Here is a 13509-nt window from a genome sequence, read left to right as displayed (position 1 = left end):
CAACATCTGCTCTAAAACTTAACATTAGTCTAAGTAATAAAATACATAAAACATGAATTTATTCAGGTCACATATTGAGATGCACATAAAATGGAAAATTAATTTTGTTTAAAATCAAAACAAACAAATACTGTTTCAGAAGTTTTGCTGAACTGTGGGTGGACAGTAGTTGAACAAATGAAATCCAGAAGAATTTCATTGTTTGAAGATATGGTTGAGTCAAACTTTGGAAGGGTACTAAGGACTGCTCTCTTCTCCTACTTCACATAGCAATCATGTATCACCAATAACTTTGGCTTTCTCTACAAACATTTCTGCCCAAAGCACCAGTTTCCATCTGTGCCTAGATCAAGTTACAGTTTCATTACAGATACAAATCAAAAATACATATTATGCTCTGGACACAGACTAGCCATAAAGAATGCTTTGCACACCTCTATGGATGTAATCAGTTGCATCAAAAATGGCATTCTGTTTTCTAACAGTAAAAAATATTTTTTGCTGTGAAATTCTTCCTTTCAAAGAAACACAACTTACTTTGATTTTCTTGATCTTCAGGAGGTTCCAAAACTTTCACAAATTCTAAGTTCACATAGATTTCAACTCCTAGCAGCAGTGCAACCTTGAAGAGAATAAGCTGAAGTTGTCTAATGCCTATGAAAGAGAAATGTTACTGTGTGAGGTTTTTGATCATGCATTATTTACCATGTATTTTCATTCTGGAAGATATCTAGGAAGTTTTTTTTATGGTTTTCTTTTAATGTTAAGAAAGGATCTACCCCATTAATTGCAATCCCATGCCTGTGTTTTATGATGAATAATCCAGATTGTAAATAGAGGCTGTAGTTGAACTCTAACATATACATCAAGTCCTACTGAAAAATTGTACATAAATACTAAATGTACAGATAATTTCTGCCAACTGATATTGATAAAAATCTGAAGGAACACTTTGGCATACAAGTTAGATAAACACTTGTATGCCAAAGTGTTCCTTCAGATTTTTATTCAACACACTATATCCACCTCTTGGTATTAAGTTGCAGTTAATATTTCTAAACAAAAAATATTCACCATGGGTATAATTTTCCTTTTCAGAAAGAAACAATGATGTAATTATGACTTACTAATGTGATCAATTGATCCGGCACAAAACTTCCCATAAAACTTTTTAGCTCCCAGACTTCGAAGATCATGAATTGTAAATGGCCAGAGGTGCAGTACATTGTTTCTTGAAAATGTGTCTCGCTTTTCTACGACAACGACTTTGGCTCCAAGAAAGGCAAGTTCTATAGCAGTTCGCAAGCCACAGGGACCACCTCCAATAATCAAACACTGGAAAAACAAATAAGAGAAAATTAATTATATTTAGGCCTATAGGAAAATTAAATTTTACACTGTCCCACACAGCCAGCAAATAATGAAAAACACATCTAAACCCTTGAGAGAGCTCACCCTAATCACTTAAGTTGGGAAAAGTCAAGGGCAAAATTAATTCATATTATGTATAGGATTCGAAATATTAGATTGAGCAACCTGATTCAAAGCCACCCTTGGCTATGGAAGTTTCCAAAATGACTCTGGGCCAAAGTCACACTCAGCACAATGTACTTCACAGAAATGTGAGTGTGTGAAAACTCTGGAAAAAAAATGTTATGCCTGCTGTCTTGAATTTCTTGAGATATAAGTCTAACAAAACTACAACTCCATACAAAATATACTTCCTCAAAAACCTGCCATTTAATTCAGAGATGGATCCTTTATGGTTGACTTTCCACCAATGGCCCAATTACATGTTCTTAGTTGTTCTCCTTCATTAAAATAGTTGTATATATTCTTAATCCAGGTACTAATTTCTTCCTGTAATCTCCCCCTTCTAAAGCTTTTTGCTCCAAAATTGCTTTGCTGTATATATCACAGGTGTCAAACTGAATTGTGTCATGTGACATATCATGACATTGTTTTTGCCTTTGCGGAGCCAGAGTGGGCGTGGGCTGTGCATGACGCATCTGGCCCATGGGCCGTCAGTTTGACAGGCCTGCTGCATATAGTAAACAGCACTTTTGAGCACAGAAGATTGATAAATATAGGTGGAAAATGACTTAAGCTAAGCCCTTTACTCAGCTGCTTTCCCTTCATAGCAAGTAGTTAGGTCAAAACCAATATTCTGACATGAATATAGTTTGGACTAAATTATATAGTTCTCGAAACTTGCATTAAAACAATCTTTGAAGCAAACAAAAACATTCAAACCCTTAAAAAATCAACATGAAAAATTCATTGTTCTTTTGAGAACCAATCAGTTCTTTAGTATATATTTGACATATTTGTTTATATACAAATATAAACAACATACATATACTCATACACTCATGAGATACACTCATTCTCAGTATACAATCTTTCGCTCTCTCTCTCTCTCTCTCACACACACACACACACACACACACGATGTGCTGATCAATTGTTAACACAGTTCTTATGATCATTGGCAGAAGAAACGGAAAATAAAACCCCAAGTACTAATATAACAACCTATGCTTACTTTCCTCTATGAAACCCAACACATTCTTTGCAGGTAACTATTTCTGCATAGGTAAAATTTTGCTCTTCCCAGCTAGATTTAGCATATAAAGTCAAAACTGTGCTAAAGTATAATAGGCAGAAAGAATAACCTTAACAAGAGGAAGAGCCACAACCAAGACAAAGGTCAGATAAGAGAAATCCAAGTCTGGAACAGGAATGTAATTTGAAAAAGTGTTTCAGAGATGACCCTCCCTAGTTTTCACAAAGATAAAGGAAGGGAGGGGAGAAGTGATTCAGACCTCAAAAATTCTGTTACTGTAACTTTATAATAAAAATAGTATTAGCATTCATAACTTTGATTTCCTAGTCTAGCCTACCTTGAAGGGTTGAGATAAAGCTACAAAGGTACTTTGTGTCAGCTGCTATCATAAAAGGTGGTTTAGTTGACCTAATTATATGGATCAGTATTATCTAGTCCAAATGCTATCAAGATTGAGGAAACAGTTGGCAGAAGTTTATATGATTTGTCAGCACACTTTTGTTATGATTCACATGAGAACTCTAACAAACATTGCTAAAGAGTTCTAAGAAACATTGCTAAAGAGTTATATATACAGTTTAACAGTACCCAACACATGCACATTATAAATGATTTAATCTATTCTGGCCTGCCAGGCAAAGATGTGCGTATGCATATGTGTGTGCATATATACAAACAATTCCAGTTACAAACAGTGACTCATTCAAACTTTGGTTTTTCAAGGAATATTCTTTTATCACTTAAAACAGAATTCTTTTGAGCAGTTGCAAGATAAACACCACCTACTTTCTTTGGGGCATACGGTTAGCAACTGTTTTATGCCACAATCTGAGAATACCATCTAACATATTTACATTAAATTACTTGCTTTGTAGTTTTGTTTATCAAGATTTTCCTACTAAAATGCAAAATACACGTGTTATTTGCCATTCATATTAAAATATTTGGAGGACAATTATAGATCTTAACTGCATTAAGCATAGTAGTGTTTAGACTCTTATATTTAGCAAAGTATGAAGGGACTGAACAAATTAGCTTTCAGTTACATTGAAATCTGAAGATACATACAGAAAAAAAAAACATTTAATACACAGTTCAAACATCTAACTTTGTACCAAAGCTGCTTTTTTTGGAGGCAACTGGACTTTGGGAAAAAGCCCCTGGATGACAACCATGACCTGGATGACTGAGAATCTCTACAGACTTACAGTAACTGTGTACTTCATACTGATTCCAGACTTTTTCTCCATTTCCAAATCTAGTTAATCCATTTATGATGAAAGGGAACAAACAAGACATAAAGTGCTAGGCAAAGACTCAATAAGGAGAACAGTCAGAAAAACAGACCCAATAGCGTCATTCTGGACTCATAGACTGACAGCTTATATTAGCTTGAGTTCTGGATGTATGCCTGGTTTACGAAATGCCTTCCGTTTAACTCATTCTTCTGCTTACAAAATTGGAATCTAAAGAGAATTCTTTTTTAAAATAGATTATTACTTTAAGGCTGTTATCAGGTTTGCTCTGATGCTTTTGCCTTGGCTGACTTGCAGCTAAAAATTCAGTGTGTGAAAAGAGAAGAGCTGACAGACAGAATTTGCTGTAGATAAATGGATAATATTTCTACCTTGGTTAACATTAAGGAACTACTTCCATCTCTCTTTCATCCAAAAGGTTTTTAGAGCTACATTGCATGAAGAACAATAATTTTGCTGAAAAGAAAGCAAACCAAGAGGTTGTATATGCACCCAGGGACAACTGATAGCAGCTTTTAAAATAACCTAGAAAAAGATGCAGCTGTTTAAGGGTTTGAAGAGAAGTGCGTCATTCATTTTCCCATGCTTCGCAAAGAATATATTTCAAAGGATCTATGCAACTTTAATATAGTATAAATCATTACTTTGACAGAAACATAGAATACAGGAGAACGGCAAAATGAAAAATTTGGTATGTTCTTATAAAGCAAGCACGTGTGTTTACAACTTGATTTACTGTGTCCAACTTGCATAATGTTATGTTCATTGGGTGTTCTTGTTCTATGAATTTCTTTTGGCCACTTTTTTTTTCTAGGTTTGCTACTTGGTTCAGTTCATTGCTCTGAAGGTTCCTACAGACTGTACACCACACTTTTAAATAAGATGAAAGATAACTATACTATTTTAAATAATAAACATTTATAAAACTTACTGATATGCCATACGATCGAATGTATCATAGAGCCTGAAGGAAAAAGTTGTTTTCTAGGTCAGAATCCACCTCCACCACTCTACAGCCAGGTATATGAAGCATAACTGCCTTATTCAATATGCATCTGATATCATATAGATCTGATGCCTTATATTTACACCTGAGGAAATACTTTCAGTAAGCACCAATTTGTTCCAACTTTATATAGCAGATGTTATCAGATAAATTTATCTCACTCCTGATGTGAACTACAAAGGATTGTTTTAAAGCAATACTGTAGATGCCAATATCCTCAAGCAAAAAGCTCCTTTGTTCATATTAGTGCACACAATGCAGAGTAAGATACCTCCAAGTTATTTTTGAGACAGGAACAAAGTCATCTGCTGGGAACTGGACGAAATAGATTGTTTTTGATTTGGCAAGTAAATTAAGTAAGTTATGTGCATTTCTTATTAAAAGCTGTTAAAGCTGCACTCATAATTTAGTAGGACTTTTAATAGGACTCTACTAGGAACCTATACATAGGATTACAGCTATGCCCCACAATTTTTGTTTAATGTAGAATTTGGGCCTTTTTAAGACAAAGTTTTAAATCTAAAAATGAAATCTTTGTCAAATATGTTTAAGTTAAGCACTACCAGATATTCTGTGCTATCAGAGTGACAAAATAGTTTAAGAGTTTATTTAAACATAGTTATAAATTTTGCTCACAGGTTTAAAGATTCTCTTAAGTAATTCTGAATGTCATTTTATGTTTTTAAAAGAACTGTTTGCTTCACGTTACATTAAAAAGTTAAACATTCTCATTTAATAGACTTGATCCATTATATATTTTAAATAAATGTTAATACAGCAAAATTAATATACTAAACTGTAGATATTTTAACTATTGTTGGGCCAAAATATTTTGTTTCTATGGCATTTCTGTAAAATAAAGTCTGGGCCAAAGCAAAATCTACTCCTCCCCTCCTCCTCCTCCCGATATATTGACCTATGCTTTGTTTATTTAAAATTAACAAAAAGCAACATCACCTGGCTTCAACAGAATTTAATACATGAACCCTATTGTTACATACAAAATCATGATTCTATTTCAATAAAGGCATCCAAAGGTCAGAATTAATTACCAAGAATGTCCTCACCATAAAGCACTGCAAAAGAGAATGTTACCACCTTTTTCCTCTCTCCCCTGCATTGTCAAATGACGGATAGTGAAAATTCCTTGTCTTAAGAGACCGTTGGTTACAATCTATTTCCTGACAAGCAGGACAGTTTTCTTGCTTGGACTTTGATCTGTCCTTAGGATAACACATACTCGTTCTATTTGTGGTTCACTAATATAGTTCTGTAACTTTATTCTGTCTTTGGGTCTTTAACCCAGTTTAAAATATTTGACCTTTTTTTGTTTGTTTGGTTCCTCTTTTACTCAATGTTATCTTTAACTTTTCCCCTATAATTAGTGTCAACTTTTTATTCTTTGTAGCTTGGGTTAAATCTTTTTTCTGTTACTTTTGGAGTATTTTTATTTAAATGTAAGAATCTGCAAAAGTTTTATTTTCCTTTTACCTTTGTAGCTGGCAGCCTACATCATTCTTCCTGAGCTTGTCACAAGGTAGCTCCTGCAATAATTCTTCAGTAGACCTGATTTTTCTCACTAGAAGTCAAACACTTGACTTGAATCGATAAGATCCTTGCTACAGATATATGAACTTTCATTAGCTTGAAAAGAGCTTCTGGCAGGCTAAATTCTAGATGCCTACATGCCCCAAGATTTGAATCTGAAGAATCATTTTCTTGTTCTTTTGTAATGCATTCTAAGCTTACTCAACATGGCCAACTGGTTGCGTCTGCACTTTATACTATTTTACACTGTTTACAAAACAGCTGTTTCCATTCCCAAAATCTTTGCTTTCCACATTGACTACTGTAGCATTCACAAATCTCATTTTATTAGATTTTTTTTTGTTTCTAACTCTATTTGGGTTTTATCAAGTATGCCCATGGGTAGGCATCCCGCTCGAAGCATTCTTAGACACATAATCTTATATTTTATTCATCTTCTCATACTTTTTCACATTATTCTCCAAACTTCAGAGGAATACAACAGCCTGCCCTGTATTTAGACAGCTTAGCTTCTGTCCATCCAATGTAATACCAGCTACTTGGACAAGTTCTCTGGGTAATCAAGTAGGTATGGATTTATACTTTTGAACTGGATGTGCCAAGTAATATTGGAACTTTCTGCATACCGTATTGAAAGATAATTAAGAAACCAATTACCAAGTGACCTGCATGGGAAATTACCTTTCATTTTAAATGTTGCTGGTTACTGACTGAATAAACAATCTTTTATTTTTATTTCAGTTTACGTTCACTGAAAATAGAAGAGACTGTTGAAAAGGTGCAGATTTCCAGTGAAGGAAATGGCTGTAGATATTATGACTGAAAAGCAGGGCTGTCTTTGAAGATTAGCCTCAGGCTTATTCTACTTGCAATGCTAATTTATCTTTTTCTGTATCATCAAACAGGTTCCTATAGTATCTTGCCCTAACCTATCCACTTTTATTTTCTCCTTTTCTATCCAAATTTGAATAGCATTTAGACCCCAGCAAAATCTCATCCCTTGTATTAATTAGAAACTTTATGCTATTTTATTTTATATTTTTGAGATTGTGTAGATGAATACTTTTTCTGTTTCATATTTGGATTACTAAACTGATTTTTAAAATTCACCCACAACTTAATTCTGGGTTGTACTGCTGATTTAAATATTATTAGCTTAGATGGAAGCATGTAATGCAGTCAACAAACTAGGTGTAACTTTAAAAGTTATATTCCTTGTTTTCTCCTGAAAATTCAGCACATGCTATCTGCCAGTTTATTACTTTGTCTTTTGCTAGTAGTGTAAGAACTGAGCTCCTTTCAGGAGCTTAAGAATTGTTTATCACTGAGCTTTAATCATACCTTTCTCATAGTCTGGAATAGCTTCCCCACAATGACTCATCAAGACCCACATCATCTACCTCATAACCTTAAGTTTCCTGTGGTATTAGCCACAAATATCTCGTCTCCTACTATTTAAGCATCTGTCCTGACTTCATCATCTTCTAGGAATACTATCCTAACACAGTGTCCATTTTATAACAAGTAGTCAATAGCTTCATAAAATAAATAATTTCATTTATTCTACAAAACTCTTAAACTGTTAAAACTATAGCTATATATCCCTTACTATCACATTATTGGAAGACTATAAGCAGTATACTTAAAAAATAACTGTATCATGTTCATTCTGTAGGCAACAATCAAGTGCCAGAAAAAGCAGTTTTTAGTGATCTATGGCATTAAATCAAAATTAATCTCTTCAAGCAAGTTGTTCCTAAAGTCAAATATGTTGTCTTGTTTACAAAAAAGTATTTTCAATGTTTCCTTTCATCACTGGTGCTTGAAAAAGAATTACTTCCTATAATTTTCTTTTAAAAAAACATGAACACAGGTAAACTAAATCATTATGCAAATAATATAAATGGTAAAACTTTAACTTCCTTCAAGCATTTTTGCCCAAGTGAGTTAACCTTTCTATTTAATGCTGTTAAAAGAGGTGTTTAGTTATTTTGAGCAACTTTGCTGAAATTATTGGATTTAGTAAAATCAGCAACTCTCAACAAGGTGACAATAGATTGTAATTTTGCAAATTCATCAAATACATCTCCTATCAAGCAATCTTAGGATTCTTCAATCTATACTTGTCACAAGGACCATTTCAAAGGATCTTGAACTAAGGAACACAAGTCGGATTATTTCCAGGCTGTCTAAAAACTGATTCCACTGTCTCCACTGTCTGGTTTATCTTGCCCACTATGCTATCATTGCACAGTGCTCTAATATCTCTAGTAGGCAGGGGTGGGCTTCAAAAATTTTAGCAAAGGATACTGTGCCCAGTTGCTGGGTTGGTGTGGCCATGGTGGGCGTGGCTTAGGCAGCCTCCTGCACCCCGGGGGGGGGGCATGTTTTTGCCTCCCCAGGCTCCGGAAGCTTTCCTCAAGCCTTTGGGAGGGCAAAAATGGCCTCCCTGGGCTCCCGGAGGTTCTTTGGAAGCCCAGAAACGGGCCTATTTCCGGCCTTTCCGAACTTCCGGGAGGTCCGTTTTTCACCTTCCTTGAGCCTCCGTGCACACTCATCCAAAATGGGCTGCATGGGGACTCCTGGGAGGAGCAGGCCAGCCAAGAGTGGGATTTGAGGGTTCTCCAAACTTCACAGAATCTTAGCTAGGGGCTCTCCCAAACCCCTGCAAACCCCCAGCAGCCCACTCTGCTAGTAGGACATATAATCTGTTAATTCTTGTGCTAAAATTGCATACTTATTCCCCACTAACATTATTTTTATTGAGAGATTGTGCTTACTGTCATCTGGTAATAATTGCAGTTGTTTTTCAGGACAGCGTGTGCTTGCACAGTACAGAAATCATCAGAGTAATGTCTTGATGTCTCTGCGGTTCTTGTGGTTTGAAATAAAACAGGTAATGCTAAATAAGCATAAATAATCGGAGGGAGTCCCAGAATTATTTTTTTTTAAATTGAGATGATGAAAGACCTTTGGCTTTAAATTAGTTTCTTGGCTCTGGTTTTATTAGCTGAATCTAAGCATTTTATTCAAAGCAACTTGCACATTTTCCACAATTTCTAAGCAAATTCTGCTCTACATTATTAAAATGTTTTTTTTTTTAAATTTACAGAGTATTTGCAGTCCTCAGAGAGACAGTTTGGTGCAGTGGTTAAGGCATAGGCTAGAAACCAGAAGACAATGAGTTCTAGTGTCATCGTAGGCAAAAAAAAAAAGTGGGTAAGCTTGGGCCAGTTACTTTCTCTGATTTCAGAAGGAGACAATAGCAAAAGAAAAAACTCCAGGGATTTTTCCAGGTAGTCACAAGGAATCAACACCAACTTGTAGCAGCCCCTCTTCTGCCCACCAAATTCAGTCCCTAATAACAAAAAAAAGTATGGTTTTAATTGCCTTAAATCCCTGGTAATAAGTGAATATTCTTTTACAGTATGTTAATCCCCAGATAACACAGATGTTCATTTCAAACATCATAGCTCTGATATATGGTACTTAAAAAAACTTTTTCACTTTTTAGAAATGGTAAAAGTTGTTCTGAAATTGATTTCTACGCAGAAATCACACTTGCAAATGAGCTTCAGAGTACAATGCAAAGTACTGTATGGTTATGTACTGCTTATTTCCTCAATTTCACATCCACCTTTTACATCAACCATTTGCAATTCCTGTTTAATCCTGTTAGGAACTAAATAAAGCTAGTAGCTCATGTTAGATAAAAAATATCCAAGTTATCCAATTCCATTCCAAAACCTTGACCATAATTACAGCTCTATAGAATTTTAATGCATTCAAAATTTGTTCTTTTTTTTTTTTTCACTTCACACAAGTGGTTCATTCTTTCCACAATGACTTATACCAAATTCTCCACCAAGATAGTGTCCAGGATTTGAAAGGTAGAGTTAAATATGGAACTCACATTAGCATAATTTATAACATGGTAGTCATTGGTGTAACATTGTCTTCTGATAAAATATCCCAGGCTGCCTCTGACAGTCCCCCATGAACCCCGAATATTTTAGCCTGAGACTATATAGGGAGCTATAGGGGAGAAGGTATGGTGCATCATTACTCCAAACTTTTCATCCAAGCCCAGATTGCTTTAGAAACTCCTCAATGTCAAAAACCATTAAATTTGCATTAAAATTAAGGGGAGGCAGGGGAAGAGTCTGTTCTGTTCAAGAAACATTTATTCTAAACATGTACCTACAACAATAACTTCATTGCTCTCTGAATTACATTTCTCAAAAGGAGGAAGGAGAATATATGAAAGAAGGGGAGAAAACATTACAAAGTCATATAAAAATACACACTGATATCAAATGTGTTTTTATAAAGTTCCAAATATAACTACATATATACTGATAGAAATTGGGGATGGGGTGAAATTATTATAATACAAATCATAACAAGTGCTGCTGTTATTCTCAGAATACTTTACTTGTTTTAGTATCAAGATAGTCTTAGTTTAGTGAAGCTTGAATGTATTTTTTTTTCTTCCATTAATGTATACTAATTAATACTTTTAAATATTAACTAGTTTCATATTTCCTGAGAAATTGATCTATCATTTCAAGCCTTGGCTAAGAAACAATAAAGTTTAATGTTAAATTAACAAAAAGCACAGTTGCCGTATACAGCGTTCATGTACCTTGATTCAGCTATCTGGAAATGCATAAAAGGTATAGTGAAGTATTTATGTATCTTACTGTGAAACTGCATTAAAAAAGCTCAGTTTGTATTCCAGACATTATCAAGCAAAAACAAACAGATTAAGCAATGTACTTATTGCCAGTCTGTCTGCTCTTGAAGCACTGACTGGGAAAAGTGATTAGGATTACATCAGATAATTTCCATTTGCACACATTTTAAAGAGCAAGAACACCCTGCCCAACCTTCTCTGTAAATATCAGCCCCCTTGAAAAAGCCATCCATTGCTTCTACTGATACTAGATCAGCAGGTATCCGACAAGCAGGAAAATGGTGTGTGTGTGTGTGTGTGTGTGTGTGTGTGTGTGTGTTATAATAATGCACAATTGGCTTACTAGTAATGACAATGAAGTAATGTTTAGTTGGATACACACACCCTCCACAGTATGCAAGAGCTAACATTGCGAAATGGTTTTTACTGTACAGATTACTGAATTATTGAAGGAGTTTGAAGCATCTCAGGTGCTCTGCAGGCCTTTTTGCACAGTATTTAACAGACTAAATTCAGCTTTTCCAAAGCATAAGTGATAATACAAGTGATTATTCTATCCAATACCCCATTTACCAATCGTGACTACCAATCGAGTTCAGTAAAAATATGCAGAAATTCAAAGAAGCAACATTAGAAAATACACAATGATTCCAATTTAATCAATATGGAAAATGTGGTTCAGATTTTTTTACATTCCTCAGGTACTCCTACCTCAAAATTGATTTTAGGCAGGCATTCCTATTAAATCAGAGGCTAAGGTAGAAATGGGAAAGCTTACTTTTTCCTACAAAAGCAGAGATTTATCTGTCAAAATTCTCCCTCTACCATTAAAAAGTTGTCTGTTCTAATATTGCTGTATCCAACATCTGAAAGGATGTTTATTTAAAACTGAATGCCACTGTTTACTTCTTATAAATCTATTGATTTTCCTCTGTTTTTTGTTTCAGATATTTTTATTTATTATTTTTTCACTACTGTATGTATGTACGTTTTATCCATTCAATCATGTCTGATTCTCAAAGACTATCTGAACAAATCCCTGCACTTTTCAAAAGTGGTTTGCCATTGCCTATTTTCTAGAACTCAGACAAAGTGACTGGCCACGCAGCTGGCTTTGTTCCTAAGGTGACACTAGAACTCACATTCTCCCAGTTTGTAGCCTAATGCCTTAACCATTACATTTATTTTTATGTATTTTATACTTATACACCCTATTATAAATAATGCAATATATACATTTTAAGGCTACAAGATAGATGATAAATAGACGACAATCAGAAATAATATAGACAGTAAGATGCAAGACTGCTGCAATATTTATGACTATGCAGAAATTTAAACATTATTTTCTAACGTTTAGCTAAACATTCTAGGCTAGCCCATCCACAAAGTTTAATTCTACCTATTAATGCTCAACATGAGAATCATATTTTGTTCCAAGTATATTTGTCCTCACTAATTGTATGGAAGATTTTAGTTCCACAACTGATTTATATACTGGTATGTAATTTAATCTGCTAAGGTGCTAAACCTTGTATATTTAGTATTTTAATGCCAGTAATCATTTGGGAGTTGTTCTTGTTTCTGCACTTCCTATCACTCATATTTATATCATAGATATTTTTTGACAGGAAACAATGATTCATCAGTAAAGAATGCTTGCTTGATAAGTTATATTCGGCTGGCAATCCAGTCAGTGTTTTCATTACATTCCTCATTTCCATACATACAATCTGGTTACTCTGATAGCAGATAAAACAATTTTGGATCATTTTGGAGTATCTGAAATTTATTAATTGATACTATTCCCTATTAAAATGTTATTTTTGTTTTAGTTTCTGTGAAATATTCTCATTTTTTAAAATGTCAAAAAGCCATTGTTAATAATAGAATTTGGAATAATCCCGTTCTTTCTTTTCTAACCTGGGGATAAAAAACACATTTTTAAAAAGTTGCACATATTCCATATATTCAACATGTAACTCAAATTATCTCATTCACATCAGTGCTACAGGTAGTCCTCAGTTCATAAATTAGTTCACAGGTAGGACAGTGTTGCATGAGGAAACTTATGGTCAGTTCTCGAAGCTGAGGCTGTCACAGCATCTCCACAGTCATGCACTTGGCAACCGGCTCACAATTATGACAGTTGCAGCATCCTGCAGTCACATGATCACCATCTGTGACCTTCATTGTCTGCTTCCAACAAGCAAAGTTGATGGGAAGCTGGCAGGAGGACCCATATGTCAATCTTGTGATACTGAGCTAAAAAACTGCAAGATTCAGTTAACAACTACAACTGAAACTACATGAGCCCATTTGAATTCTGTTGACTCTTATCTATTGCCAATTTGCTTTGACTGTTAGTAATTCAGATTCTTGTAGAGAGCTTAAGCTTGCAATAAACCCTTATATTCATTTGAGCTGCCTGCACTCC

General features: G+C 34.6%; 1 protein-coding gene across 11 annotated transcripts in view; it reads right to left on the bottom strand.

Moving 5' to 3' along the window:
- MICAL2 (microtubule associated monooxygenase, calponin and LIM domain containing 2) overlaps window positions 1-13509 on the bottom strand; it is a 149199-nt gene that overhangs the window by 107105 nt on the left and 28585 nt on the right. For all 11 annotated transcript variants that reach the window (XM_087950957.1, XM_026664837.2, XM_087950954.1 and 8 more), the window contains exons 3-4: window positions 1128-1335; window positions 538-654 (exon numbers count right to left, since the gene is read on the bottom strand). In XM_087950957.1, the coding sequence (XP_087807083.1) occupies window positions 538-654; window positions 1128-1335 (325 nt within the window). The remainder of the gene's footprint in view (window positions 1-537; window positions 655-1127; window positions 1336-13509) is intronic.

This window comes from Notechis scutatus, chromosome 1, assembly GCF_049901735.1.
Source record: "Notechis scutatus isolate UNSWTSFEM ecotype Mainland chromosome 1, rNotScu1.2, whole genome shotgun sequence".
Taxonomy (NCBI): domain Eukaryota; kingdom Metazoa; phylum Chordata; class Lepidosauria; order Squamata; family Elapidae; genus Notechis; species Notechis scutatus.
This window is presented reverse-complemented; position numbering and strand designations above follow the sequence as displayed.